This window comes from Bos indicus, chromosome 9 (assembly GCF_029378745.1).
Source record: "Bos indicus isolate NIAB-ARS_2022 breed Sahiwal x Tharparkar chromosome 9, NIAB-ARS_B.indTharparkar_mat_pri_1.0, whole genome shotgun sequence".
Classification (NCBI taxonomy): Eukaryota; Metazoa; Chordata; class Mammalia; order Artiodactyla; family Bovidae; genus Bos; species Bos indicus.
The window spans coordinates 39,182,264-39,197,573 of NC_091768.1; the positions used below are offsets into that span (position 1 = coordinate 39,182,264).

Below are 15,310 nucleotides of genomic sequence, written 5' to 3' on the forward strand. Positions count from 1 at the left end.
CATACAGTGTCAATTAGAGGGTTTGTTTATTGTAAGCCCTAGGAACCAATTTGGGCTAACTACAGCAAAACAAGAATTAGGGAGTTCACAGAATCAACGTGAAGGCTGGTAAACCATGTTCCAAATAAGACAGGAACAAGAAAAGAGACTACTTGACAGTAGAAGCATTACCTCTAAGTCAGAAGAAGTAAACAGTGTTTCTTGTATTCTTAAGTCTCTCTGTTCAAGATTCATTCCAAATGAGAGTCCTTTACCCAACCCTGAGTTGTACCAGGGCAGCGATAGAAAAGATTATGGTGGAAGTAGCCACAAAGGACTCCTCTTCTTTCTTACTTAGTTTAGACCCTCCTAATCAAGCAGGTGGATTACTACAACAACCTCTTAACTGGTTTTCTTGCCCCTAATCTAACCTTCAGTTCATTCTCCTCATCTTCACATCATCTTCAGTTATCTCTTTAAGACATGTCATTTTCTTCTTTGCCTTGTCTGGTGTAGTGTTCCTATCTTAAGTAATAAATTACTTCTCTTTATGTGCAAGTGGTTGGGATACTTTTACCTCAGCAGACTCATAAAATGGAAAAGTAGTTTTAGAAGGTAGGGAAATATGTTCTATTGTAAAATGAGGATCTAATTCCCTAGTAACTAGCAAGGATCTAATTCCCTAGCAAGGATCAGAAGTGGTCCCAAAGGTCTGCATCAGGACCCCTCCAGGAGCCTTTAAGAGATCAGTATCTCATGAGACTAAAGACAAGGACCTAGCCCTCAATTGTATTACCAGCACCGGACTCAAAACAGGCACTTAATGAAATCATCTCCAGGCCCTCCTTACTTTAGGTTAGTATATGTTTTAGCCTCCTGACTGACTTCCTGGTCTGTAGTCTCTGCCTGCCTATCTCCTTACTACCAAATCCTTCCTGTATAGCAATGCTAAATCAAACCCATCATTTCCTGCTCAAAACTATCAGACTCCCCAAAACATGCTTGCCAACTATAAACCTCTCAGTATTCAAAGCCTTCCATAATCTGGTTTCAACCTACTTTTCTAGGCTTTCTTCCACTTGTTACTTACACTGTCAATCTTGTCTAGACAAACAAGTTTTTCTCAATAAACCCTTTTCTGTTCTTATCGGTTTGGTTCCACTTTTTGAAACGTGTTTGTCCCATGGTGTATACTCTACCCTACCCTACCTTCAAAGTCTAGGTAAAATGTGTCAGTATGTGTGTGTGTGCCAAGTTGCTTCAGTTGTGTCTGATTCTTTGTGACCCCATGGACTATAGCCCGTCAGGCTACTCTGTCCATGGAATTCTCTAGGCAAGAATACTGGAGTGGGTTGCCATGCCCTTCTCCAAGGGATCTTTCCAACCCAGGGATCAAACCTGGGTCTCTTATGCCTCCTGTATTTGCAGGCAGGTTCTTTACCACTCACTAGCACCACCTGGGAAGTCAGTGTTCCTAACCTTTTTTAATCCATGACTCACATTTCAGGTTCTTTTGGACATGCCCTCTTGTACGACATACCTGTTAACTCCCGAGTTAAGGATCTTTCTATTTGGAACTTTTTCAAACTAATGTCTTGTTTGTATAAATACTTCATGAGTTAAACACATACTATCTTAAACTTCATTATAAGCTTGTGTTATTTGTTTTACCGGATTTAAAGAGCATTAAGAAGCTTTCTATTACTACTTAATTTTCTGTATTTCCCAGAAACTACTCCTGTGTCTTACACATAGTAGTGGTGATTATAATCTGTTACATAAATGGATGTTTATAATATGGGGCTAGTGTTTGGTACTGATCCCTTATAGAAAGCAGCCAGTGGCTGCATCAGGAATTCCTGAACTGCTGGAATCAAGGGATGTAAGTCTTGGTGTTCGGAACTAGAAGCTGAGTCTAAAACCAAAGATGATCAGGTTGTAGTCAGATGCCAGGAGGCCAAACACAAACATCAATTAAAAAGATCCAAAGGCCAAACCTGAGACAATGTGTAGAGCAAATGGTATGGAGTAAGGCAAAGGAAAGTAGAAAAAATAATAGGTTAATAACAAGTGGATGGGGATCCGGGATAGTAGACTTCTTTAGGGGCTTATGCATAGCACTTACCAAATCAAAATGAGTGGTTTGTTGGTAGAATGGAGTTGCCTAAGAATCAGAAGTTGGGGTGGCAGCCATTTATCATTTCTAGCAAAGAAACACATACATGGAAATAAATTTATAATTGCAAACATAGTGAAATATAAATCAATTTTGAGAGATTTAATTTGAGCTCCATTTTCTTGCTTCTGCCTTATCTCCTTAATTTCATAGTTTTGCACAAGATTACATACAAGTTCTAATGTATTTTTTTCCTTTATATTATGGATAGAGAAAAACATTTTTAAGAGATATAATATAGTACTCAATATCAAATACAAAAATTCAGAAAAAAAATTTTGCTATATTTTTTAGATTTTTAAAAGCTACAATAAGAAAATGGTACCTAATAAGTGACAAATAGGAAAGCCTGGTGCGCTGCTGTCCATTGGATCACAAAGAGTTGGACATGAGTTAGTTACTGAAAAACACGACCCTAATAACCACTGATTTTCCTACATTGACTGTTCTCAGCCTGGAAAATTCTAAGAAGTTTCACAAAGGTTTAAAAAATTTTTTTAACATAAAACAAAAAATCCTAATTATCAGAAAGGCCTATTTTATTATTGAGAGCTCTAAAGAGTTTAATGCCGACAGCTACCTTTCCTTATCAAGCGCTTGTTTTGTTTGCCTGTCAGCCTGTGTGGCTGAGTGGAGCAGCTCTCTGCCACACAGTGTTTTCTTATACTAATTAGCAGCAAGCATGGTGGCAAAAACTAATGTCCACATGAAATGCACAGCAAAATTCACTTTAAATTCTATTGTAAACATGCAGTAGTCCTTGGCATGAATTGTAAAATAAATTTTGTTTTGAATTAAATGCTGAAAAAGTATACTTTTAAGACCTATATTATCCTTTCTGATATTGCTGAGACAAGGATAAACTCCCATATTAATTTCTTTAAAAGTCAGTATTTGGCAAACAACATAAAAGAATAGGAAGATGACTTACCAAAGAGCTAGGTGGATCCCACATACTCTTTGGAGTTTTAGGCAAGTTACTTATTCTAAATCTCAAATTTCCTCATCATAAAATCTAAAGACCTGAATTAGCTTAACGGTTCTTTAGAGGAAGAGGCATTAGAACTTGGTATTTCTGACTTGGTAGATGTGAGAGGGGAGAGTCTGGGTAAGTGTGACTTTACAATACTTCATGGTAGATGTGAGAGGGGACAGTCTGGGTAAGTGTGACTTTACAATACTTCATGGGTGATCCTGATACATATTACTGGGTTAAGAACCAAAGGACTAAACCATTTCATGGGTCTCTGCAATTCTAAAACTCTATTTGTTATGTTCAATCAATGGAATTTTAATAGCTCCCAGCTTTCATCATTGTTCTCTTCTTAATGAATATATTTTAGGTAAATCCAAGTAGTCTCTAGTTGTTATAACTCCGGGCCAGAGGCCTAAGGCTCAGCTCACTTGAGTCATTTCATTCTTGCCTTTCCCAGCTTCCCCTTTCCACCATTTCTTAATGAAGTGTATTTCAGGTAATAAAGAAGCTCTAATTATTACTAATATTGTTGTTGTGTAGTTGTTCAGTTGTGTCTGACTCTTTGTGACCCCATGGACTACAGCACGCCAGGCTTCCCTGTCCTTCACTATCTCCCTGAGTCTGCTCAAACATGTACATTGTGTCAGTGATGCCATCCAAACATCTTACCCTCTGTCGCCCCCTTCTCTTCCTGCCCTCCATCTTTCCCAACATCAAGGTTTTTTCCTGTGAGTTGGCTCTTCACATCAGGTGGCCAAAGTATTGGAGCTTCAGCTTCAGCATCAGTCCTCCCAATGAATAATTTATTATTCTAAGTTATGAATAATAGCGTATAGTTACTGGGTGCTTACCAGTTCTAAGGTATTAACTCATTTAAAACACATAATTCAATCTTCTGCCAATGCAAGAGACACAGGTTCAATTCCTGGGTCAGGAAGATTCCCCTGGAGAAAGGCAGAGCAACCCACTCCAGTATTCTTGCCTGGAAAATCCTATGGACAAAGGGGCCTGGTGGGCTCCATCTACAGGGTTGCAAAAAAATCGGATACAACTTAGTAACTAAAACAATTCAATCCTCACAATCACTCTGTGAGGTAGGAACTTAGTATTATCATCTGTATATCATGGACGGGAGAACTGAGGTACAGAAAGTAATCTGCCCAAAATCACAGAGCAGGGACCTAGGGAAGCTGGGTTGTAGAGTCTGAATTCTTAACCATGCTGCCACTCAATAAACAAGTATATGTACAAACATACACATTGCTGTTGCCCATCCATGCAGCACTGCTTTCCCTCCTACTTCAGGGGGAAAGGGAGTGTGTTCTTAGAAATTTGTGGGATCAGAAATGATGGAAAGGGGAAGCTGGGAAAGGCAAGAATAAAATGAATCAAGTGAGCTGAGCCTTAGGCCTCTGGCCCCAAGTTACAACTGGAGACTACTTGGATTTGCCTCTAAAAGGGTAAGGATCATAGTAGTGATTTCCCTTCCATTATCATTTCATTCCATAATGTTTGAGACTGTTCTTTTTGACTATTCAAATATTAATTTTAAAAACACTAAAAATTTACCTTATTGGATAGACAAGACCCCAAACTATAAAGTAAAACAGGAAAGTAAGTACAAAAGCTAAATTTGAGGATCAGAAAGAGGTTAATGTAATTGAAATGATTCAGCCTAATACTACTTTTGGGTATACAAAGAATTTATAATATTGTATCTTGGTTTATGAAGCACGAGGTTCAGATGGGTAGAGACTAATACATTATAAAGAAAACATTCTCTTCCCAATAGTATGGATAGAGAATGATCTAGTCAGGACTGGAGGTCCTGAATTTAGTGTTACCGACAAAGTGACAATTCAGCGTTACCAATAAAGGTGAATTTATTGCACTGACAAGTCTGTCTACTCAAAGCTATGGTTTTTTCAGTAGTCATGTATGGATGTGAGAGTTGAACACATAAAGAAGGCTGAGCACCGAAGAACTGATGCTTTTGAATTGTGGTGCTGGAGAAGACTCTTAGAGTCCCTTGGATTGCAAGGAGATCAAACCAGTCAATCCTAAAGGAAATCAGTCCTGAATATTCATTGGAAGGACTGATGCTGAAGCTGAAACTCCAATACTCTGGAAACCTGATGCAAAAAACTGACTCACTGGAAGACCCTGATGCTGGCAAAGATTGAAGGCAGGAGGAGAAGGGGATGACAGAGGACTAGATGGTTGGATGGCAGCACCAAGTCGATGGATATGAGTTTGAACAAGCTCTCGGAGTTGATGACGGACAGGGAAGCCTGGCATGCTGTGGTCCATGGGATCGCAAAGAGTCGGACATGACTGAGCGACTGAACTGAAGTGCCAATATGCACAGCAGTTATTTTTCTCTATCTGGGTGCACTCAGCAACCTGGGAGCAGACACCTAGTTAAACTGGTGTTTTCCCAGGTGATACCAAGGCAACATAGCAAAGGAGACATGGTTCCTGGCAAGAGTGATAATTTAAAACAGAACGCAGCAGGAGACAAAAGAAGTGAAGGCAGAAGGCTGATAGGGAGAAAGATGTGAAGTCTCTGGAATGGAGTTCCCAACTCAGAGAAACCTGAGAAGGTAGAGGCTGCAGCGGAGTTGGGAAGAGCACTGGAAATGAGATATCAGGGAACTGAGAATTGCCGTTAGGATGAAAGTTCTGGATGAAAGAAGTTAGGATGAAAGTTCTGGCCAGATGTGAAGTCTATATTTCTGAAGTCAGAGGAGAAACATATTGGGTGTATGACGAGATTCTCAATGTGGCAACAGAAGTGAGAGGCTGAAGATCACATCAAGGAACTCTGAGGTTGGTGCTAGGAAGCTGTCTCTTTGGGTGATGAATTTTCTCAGGATGAGGGCAGGAACGCAGGTAAAGAGGAAGATGTAGCCAAGTGTCACGGTCATTAATAAATTAAGTTTTGAAAGACCCTGGATATGCTTAGTACAGGGGACTGGATATTCTAGAAAGGTATATTTCTTCTTATTTATATGAGTTTTCAGTTAAGAACAGTTCATATTAATGCAGAAGCAGCAGCTTAAGAAAAATGAGTAATGTTTCCCCTCATTCTTAAGACTAATCTTTGCTGTACTTTTAAACTTGGCAAGAACCTCTGCTTCACATTTTGAAAAATATTCAGCTGTGCCGAGTGTTAGCTGCAGCATGCGTGGTCTTTGATCTTAGCTGTGGCATGTGGGATCTGGTTCCCCAACCAGGAATCGAACCCAGGGCCCTGAATCGGGAGAGTGGAGTCTCAGTGGATCATCTGGGAAGTCCCGTATTTTTATCCTAAGGCTAGGTCTGCTAAAGTCGAATGGAAAATGAAATTACTTGCTAGTTTAGGCAAAAACAAAAAAACAACAAAAAAAACACACCTCAGTTCTGTCATAAATTTGTGGAAGTAAATGTTTTAAAAACAAATTACAACTCAACTGCCCTAGTTCTGGTTTGAAAACATCTGGTGAGACCTCTGGGTAGTTTCCCACTGCTGCTGCTGCCCACTACTCTTTTTTTTTTTTTTTATAGTGAAAACTTTTATATTTGGAATTAGCCAGCTGGACTCAGTTTAGATGATGCCAATTTTGTTGGCAACATCCAAAGCATCATAGTCAGGAGCCAGTCGAACATATGCCTTCTTCTCTCCATCAGGCCTGATCAGAGTATTGACCTTAGCCACGTCAATGTCATAGAGCTTCTTCACAGCCTGTTTAATTTGGTGCTTGTTGGCCTTGACGTCCACAATGAATACCAGTGTGTTGTTGTCTTCTATTTTCTTCATGGCTGACTCGGTGGTGAGGGGGAATTTGATGATGGCATAGTGGTCAAGTTTGTTTCTCCTAGGGGCGCTCTTCCGAGGGTATTTGGGCTGCCTCCTGAGCCGCAGTGTTTTGGGCCGCCGGAAGGTGGGCGACGTCCAGATCTTCTTTTTTTTGTGGCTGTGGACACCTTTCAACACTGCTTTCTTGGCCTTCAAAGCCTTTGCTTTGGCTTCAGCTTTAGGAGGAGCAGGGGCTTCCTTCTTCGCCTTCGGCGCCATCTTCATGAAAAGCCCACTACTCTTTTTTAAAAAAACTTTTTTTAAAGATATAAACACACACACACAAAGGTTTGTTACAATCTTGAAGGAACAGGTTGGCATGTTATTTACCAACAGGCTGACCTTTACACAAACAACCCCTGCCTTCAACAAGCTGAAATTACTGTTATTGATGCCTTCAGAATATTGTCTGCTTCAGAGACCAGCAAGTTTTGTCCAAGTCATACAGAAGTGGCTATATTGGACACCATTTTGTCAGCAAATGGTGCAATGAAGAGGGCAGGGGAAAATTATTTCTGCAGTACCAACCATATGTGTAATACTGTGCAAGGAAAAAAAGGAAATGTCAAAATGTCAAGAAACCTACAATTTATTGCTCAATTACATAATACTTTAGCACGGAGCTAGGTCTTACATTTTTTGAATCACCCTCGGCATCTAATACAGGACTTTATAGATATCAACAAGAAGTTAACAAAAAGTTAAAACAATACAAAATGCTTAGAAGGAATAAAATACACGCTTAATATAGGTGACCAGGAGAAAACAGCTAAACTTGTGTCATTACTACCTATGAAAAATCTTGCTTCTCATTTTAAGCATGTACTGACACAGGAAGGTCCCTATTGTTACCCTTACTGTTACCCAGGTAACTCCTCTTCCTCCTTAAATATTAACTTAGAGTCATATTTCTCAAGAAAGTCTTTAAGCTTCTCTCTAGACTAAGTTGAACAGCTTTGCCATGTGAGAATGGCACCCTGTTCTTCTGAAGTATTTGGTCATCTCAAATGATCTGTTTAATAGCTGTCTTTTCCACTAGACCAGGGATCAGTAAGCAATAGCTCATGGATCAAATCCAGCCCCACTGCCTGTTTTTTAAATAAAGTTTTATTGGAATTCACTCTTTCATATATGTGTGAATCATGATTGTTGTTGTGTTTCTGTGGCAAAGTTGAATAGTTTGTGAGAGAGACCATATGGCCTGAAAAACCTAAAATTTATCTGTCCCTTTATAGGAAAACTTTGCTTAACCCTGCACTAGACTATAAGAATGAAGGCTGAAATCATGCCTGTCTCTTTCACTTCTATATTCCTAGTACCTAGCATAATAACTGGCACCTAAGTATTTTTGGACTAATTTCAACCTCAAGCTTTAACCCATTTTATCAGTGATAACGCATGAGATCACATTAATTGGCCTGTGTTTATAACAGCATTATAACCACTGCTTATCCAGATAATGATTGTAGTATTCTAGTTGGGGTCGGGGGTGGGGGGAACAAAAATTAAATAATACACAAATGAATGGGTTATTGCAACCAGAGGTAAGTGCTATGGAAAAAAAAAACACACAGTACAATTAGAGTGTGTAACAGAGAAACATAATCAAATACAGAGTTTGGGAAGCCCTCCATAAGTGATCTTTGACCTGAAATTTAAACAGTAAACTAACTAGGGAAAAGAGGTGGAGAGTGAACGAACAAACCAGGCAGAAAGAAAATCACATACAGTTCTCTCTTCTTTGGAGAGGAAGAACATGGCATGTATGGAGAACTGATGCTCCTGTCAAATAATAAACAGTAAATTACTGCAAAGTTAAGAGTAGGATCCAAAATGGAGCTAATCACTGTGATATTTATAACATTATATTTGAAACATTCTGTTCCTGACCAACAGTAGGAAAATGGAAGCTATTGTTAAGTCCCTGACACAGTGTATTCTGCATCCATTAGAATAATGTATACAAAGAATTCTCATTTGCATGGAAAATGTTTCTGCCTCAATGTAAAGTGAAAAAAAGAACCCAAGAGAGTATTTCCATTATGTAAAGTATTTATTGAAAAATTTTCTAGGGAAAAAATGGACTAAAATGTTAATCATAACTGCCTTTGGGTGGGATTGAATGTCCTATATTTTATGCTTTTTCATATTTTCTTTCCTATGCATTTCAAGATCCAACCAGTCCATGCTGAAGGATATCAGCCCTGGGTGTTCTTTGGAAGGAATGATGCTAAAGCTGAAACTCCAGTACTTTGGCCACCTCATGCGAAGAGTTGACTCATTGGAAAAGACTCTGATGCTGGGAGGGATTGGGGGCAGGAGGAGAAGGGGACGACGACAGAGGATGAGATGGCTGGATGGCATCACTGACTCGATGGATGTGAGTCTGAGTGAACTCCGGGAGTTGGTGATGGACAGGGAGGCCTGGCGTGCTGCGATTCATGGGGTCACAAAGAGTCGGACACGACTGAGTGACTGAACTGATTTGAACATTTCAAATCTTTAAGATTAGAGAAACATATTTTACTGAAATAAGGAAACACAAGTGTTGGTCTGTGACCTACACATCTGACAGTAAATAGGCTCTCCTGGCTCTTGGAAAGGGGATGTAAATTGAGGATCAAAACCCAGGAGAGTTCACTGTCAATAACAATTAGTGGAAGTTCTCCTGGAGTGTGATTTAAGCTGTGCAGTGGGGACTTTGGGGCCAGGGAAAACTACCCTGAGATATGTCCACAGACATTTGCTGGTAAGATTTTGTATTTTGATTAAACTGAGAACTTAAACTAACCTTACTTATTATATAGGTTTGGTTTTTTCCGGCCTAGGCATAATCCATTGGAAATGCCCCAATATTAGTTCTGGATATGTAATTTAGATGAGGGTCCTGGAGAGCACAAGCATCAGTTCTAATATTACTCTATTTTGAAAGCTTCTTTTTGTTTCTCAAACATCTTCTTTAATTTATAGGCTCATTGGTCTCTCCCTTAAAACTACTACTGCTAATTTATGGAAGTAGAAGAGTTGAAAGTTGTTTTCTGAAAGTTCTGTTTCTCCCTGTGACTGAAAAGATTAACTGGTTAAAAAGATAAGAACAGAGAGAAATTCAGCTCTCACCACAATGATTAATTTTACTGTCCTTCAGTTTTTTTTTTTAAAGAAGAGACATAAAACTCCATTCTTTTATAAAAAAATATTTTATTAATCATTCAGGCAATACATATTTATGTACCTATCTTATACCCAGATGGCTGCTGTGAATAAATTGGGGGAAACCTGCATGAAATCTTTTTCAGAGAGTGAGCAGTCGATGGCAACTGTCTCCAGAGTTTGCTATATTTACTTAGTTCTTCTAAATCCCTTCCGGGAGGAAATGAGTTTCTTTTCCATCATGGTTTCATAGAGACCAGACACTATGAAGGACTGAGTAAAAATTTCCCTTAGAAAAGATCAACTACCATTTATATGCAAGTGACACATAAAATTCACTGGTCCCCTTTAAATTTTCATTCCCAAATGTTTGCTTCATCACAAAGGTCATTCGTATTATTTGTCTGACAATGGGAAAAAAAGATCACCACAATTCTGCTCTCCCAGGTATGAGAATTTTGAAATCTTTTAAACTCAACTCTGTATTTTGCTCTGCTTGCGAATCCAAAGCAAAAATTGCACGTGACCTTTCCTAGATCTGTAATGATCATGGTTCCTAGCTGCAGACAGCAGAGTCCACTCCAGGAGTTCAGTAGACAGAAGTAACTCCTCTTTGGGGGCATTTAGAAATATATGGGGGCATTTTTATCACAGCGGAATGTAGTGCCCAGGGGTCAGGGATGTTAAATATCCTGTACAATAAAGAATTGTTTCATCCAAAATATCAGGAGAATCCCCCTTGAGAAACACTGAGCTCAGGGTCAACTTCATGGGCATGCAAACTGTGCAGTCATACAGGGTCCACTGCTTGGTTTAATGCTCTGCAGTTACCATGCTGAAAATCTTAATACTTTTATGTTTGAATGTCTGTTTTATAAAAGAAGTCAGTGGTACAATGGATCATACAGGCAAGTAGAGGAGGCAACCTGTTTGTCTTTTTCCTTATACCCAGTTTGCATACATCAGTATAATGCCTCACAAGGATTATGATGAACCTAAGTAGTACAGGAACTCAGAGAGTTACAAAGTGGCTACAAGGCAAGCATGTTACATTAGTGACTGATTTAGTGGAGGCACTGACAGTTCTAAGAGGCAATGCTTTCCATTTCAACCAGAAGTTGTGTCAGGTACAGAAAGAAGACAGTGGCATCCTAAGACACACACGTGACCAAATAACTCTATCATATCCTTTCTTGTGTGTGTTACTTTCCTGTATGACTATTTTCACTGAAAATGATGACACAGAAGGAAGGGGAAAGATAGGGCAACCCATAGTTACTTTCAGTTCAGTCCTTCCTTACTAGGCTGTGCTCATATCAAGAAGGGAAAGAAAAACAGCTGAGATGATTGTATGCTGTATTTACACTGCTCTGAAAAGCACAAAATACATGCTTGTGGGATGTACAAACTACAAAATATGAACTGTGTAATTTTGGTGATTTTGTGTATGAGTTAAATGCTCTTATATTTGCATCTATAAATGGCACTGCACAATTAAAGATAAATGATAAAATTCATCCTAATAATCTAAAATTCTAATTTTTATATACTCAGAATGTCATTAAAACACAAATTAAAAAAACAGCACGACAAGTTGAGGGAGAGATGACAAAAGAAAGAAAAAGCCTTATATTTTCAGTACATGTAATGGCAATTTTTTTCCTGCTTTGTGAACAGGGGCCCTACATTTTTCATTTTGCTCTGGGCTCAAAAAACTGTGTAGCTGACTGTGACTGAGCTAGTTTAAGCAGCAAGGGATTAAAGGATAGTACTTAGCTCATAGATCTCTGAGAGGACCAAACAATACATCGCTAGAAACAACATCCAGAAAAAAACCACCCCAGGAAGAACATTCATCCCACATCACATTGCTATTCTAGCAGAAACCCACCGTAGCACCACTTGCCACAGCACCTATGACTCCCAAAACGGATGCCAGAATTCCTCCCCAGCTACTCAGAAGAATCAGACACCTCTGCCATGGTGTTTGCCAGAAAATCCCATTGCCCTGAGTGCAGCTGAGGCATTGTGTTGCTCATTTTCAGTTCTATGTCTTGAATGGGCGCATTTGATTGCTGGAAACTAGGTCGCATGGAGTGAAAGGCCAAAGCTAGCTGGTAATTGTCAGCTTCTTCTCCAACTAACTCCCCATTCAGTGAAACCACTTTGATAGATTGGGAGTATTCACACAATGAAAATTGGTCAGTACTAGAAATCAGGGTCTTTCCCCTCCTCCAGCCATCCTTAATGACTTACCAGCACACCACTTATCCATGCCAGTACTCTAGTTGCAAGGCAGTGTTGAAACAGTATTTTACAATTTTCTAACTTCTAAAGTACAGAAAAGCAAGCTAGAAGGGGGTTGGATAAGTGTTGAGTAAGCCATCTTATAATATCTGCCAAAAAATTATGGTATCCATTGCTTTCTGTTCTAGATTATAAATTGCTAAGAGGCAGATGCTAATAGACATTGAACAGTATTAGTATAGAAGGCTGAGCAGGCTTTTACTAAAGGCATGACATGATGAGCATAGGTCAGTGAACTAGAAGAGATGATCAAATGTTCATTGATATGACTGTAATACATTTCTGTGATGCTAGACTATAAAACCTCTAAGAGCAGGAAACATGTCTGCTTTCTCACTATATCTCAAATCATTTGGCAAATAGTCACTTAACAGTAACAACTAAAAAAGATGCTTTACAGTTATTGAGTATAGAGTTCAATTTCGGCATTTCTCATATTGTATGTAGGTAAGAGTTCCAAATGATTTTACTGTTTTCAGATGAGTTAAATATCTGGACGTCAAAGTTCATTTTGATACTTTCACATACATTATGTCATATAATATCCCATAAAAGTTCAAACAGGAATTATTCTCCATTTCATAGATGAGGAAAGAACCCCCCCAAAACAGTTATCTTTCCAAACTCATTTACCTAGTAAATGATGGTTTTTCATTCTCTAACTCAAGAGTCCAGAGCTCTTTCTTACCTCTGAAGAATATATTTATAAAACACATTTGACAGTGATTAATTAGGGAAGTATTGTCAGGCTTTCAATCTGACCATTAATTTAATTACATGCAACTGGACACAATATCCTAATTTCATGCTGCAAATATTTTTCTTCAAGAGTGAACATTCCTTCCTTGGAGTTCTAGAAGGATCTGAATGGTGGTTGCAATTGCCTTTTCTTAAAGTAAATGATGTTGATTTAAGAGGTAGGAGGAAAGAAAACATTTTCTAGAAATAGCTTATCTGTGAACTTGATGGTTGCTAATTGTTTAGTCACTAAATTGTGTTCAACTCTTGTGACCCATGGACTGTAGCCCACCAGGCTCCTCTGTCAATGGGATTTCCCAGGCAAGAACACTTTTACCTTTTTCTAGTTAGGAATAGTATAAATATTTATGGATTTACTAGATTGTAATATAGTACAGGCATTCATGATTTTATATTACCGAAGAACCACAACAGTGGTGGGTGGAGTTGCTAACAATACAGATTTCCAGGTCCCATCCCTCAAAAATGTGATTTAGTAAGGGCCAAGCTATTAAATCTTTTTTCAAAATATTAAAGAACACTCTAGTGGCATAGAATACTGTGAGAATCACTGGTACTGTGCATCTGATATTCAGTTTGTACAAGATATTTTTCCAGAAATTGCATTTTGTATGGTAGTCCTTTTTAAAAATCACTTCCATTGCCTTCTAAAACTTAAATCAACTTAAGAGATTTTGCCTCTTAAAATACTAGGTAATTTTCTGGATATTAGTAGAAATCTTGCAAGATATGTTTATAATCATGCTCTGAGGTTGAAAACGCAGGCTAATTTCATGTGGTAATCAGTCTCCAATTCCCTGGAGCACAGATTCTTATTAGCATTGTATGTCATGGAATTTACAGACAGCTTACCAGTGCTCTGTCCCTTTGAGCTTTCTGGTTTTCCTACTTTGAGAACCACAGTATTTCCAAACGAGGATCTCTCTCACAACACTTCAAATATATAGCAACCTATTAACCATTAAAATACACCTGGAAATACATGTGTGAAAGAATGATCTCTAATTTGGATAGACTGAAAATGACTGTCAAAAGTCCTAATTCAGTGGTATATTTCAAACTTGAAACCACGGTTTTTGCCGTCTACTGCTTAAATAATTTTGCTGGGAAGAAACTTATAAAATTTTAAGGGAAAACTCTCGTTTCACAGATGAGCAAACTGAGGCCCCGAAAAAAACCCAATTTGTCCAAGGTCACGCCCAGTGTTAGTGACCAAGTCAGACAAAAACCTAACGGTTCCAATATCATGGACAACCCAGCTGCATCGCTTACTACCCTCTTTTCCCCCCTCGCTTTCACAACCGCACCCCTCCTTTTTGGATTTAGTTGTTCTGTCTAACGGTCCTTCCCTTTTGCTTTCTGGCCTTAGGCTAGTAAACCCTCACACAAACCATTAATGAGTAACACTGGGAGTCCACATCTGATGCGGTGACTTTCATGGGCCTTTTTCTTTGGCCAAAAATTTCGCTGAAGGGCTCTTAATCCTATATTCCGCTGGGGAAGGGAGGGGAGGAGGGAGGTCACTGGGAACTGACAAGTCCTTACATGTCCAGGCGCGCGCCCGGGACGCAGCCTGCGGGCCCCGGGACGAAACCAAGGAAGGATATATATACTACGGCGAGAGGGAAGCAAAGGGGCGGGAGAAAAACACCGCTGTGGGAAATCCCTGTGCACTGGATCTGCCAACCCCTGGCAAAGATGAGCAGAGCCGAGCATGAATAAATCTCATTAAGCGGCCGGGTGCAGACACTGCAGAGCGGCGGCGGAGGAGGAGGGGGCCCGGCGTCTCGCACGTTCGGGAGGGAACGGCGGGGCGGCCCTTTTATAGGCCGAAGCCCGCGCTCGCGCGCCCCCGCCCCTCGCGCCGCCCCTGGGCCACGCGCGAGGCCGAGGCGTTACCTGAGAAGGGCCGGCTGGGTCCGCCGCCCCCGCCTCCCGCGAGGCCGCGGCGGCACGAGATCTGCGCCTCGCCTTCCCCCCCCGCCCCGCTCCTGCGGGCGGGTTTTCTTACCTTGTAAAAGGCCGTTTCCGCGGCTGCCCCCGCCTTCTCTGCAGGATGTGAAATGGCGGTCGGCGAGGCGAGCGCGATCGCCGCGGCTCCGGCCAATCCCGCCTAGCCGCCAAA

General features: G+C 40.1%; 1 protein-coding gene and 1 pseudogene across 1 annotated transcript in view; both read right to left on the reverse strand.

Annotated features, from left to right (window-relative positions):
• LOC109563814 (uncharacterized) overlaps nt 1-15,310 on the reverse strand; it is a 55,208-nt gene that overhangs the window by 39,186 nt on the left and 712 nt on the right. The window contains exon 2 of the mRNA XM_019967200.2: nt 15,197-15,298. Coding sequence (XP_019822759.2) covers nt 15,197-15,298 — 102 coding nt within the window. The remainder of the gene's footprint in view (nt 1-15,196; nt 15,299-15,310) is intronic.
• On the reverse strand, nt 6,685-7,205 carry LOC109563816 (large ribosomal subunit protein uL23 pseudogene; annotated as a pseudogene).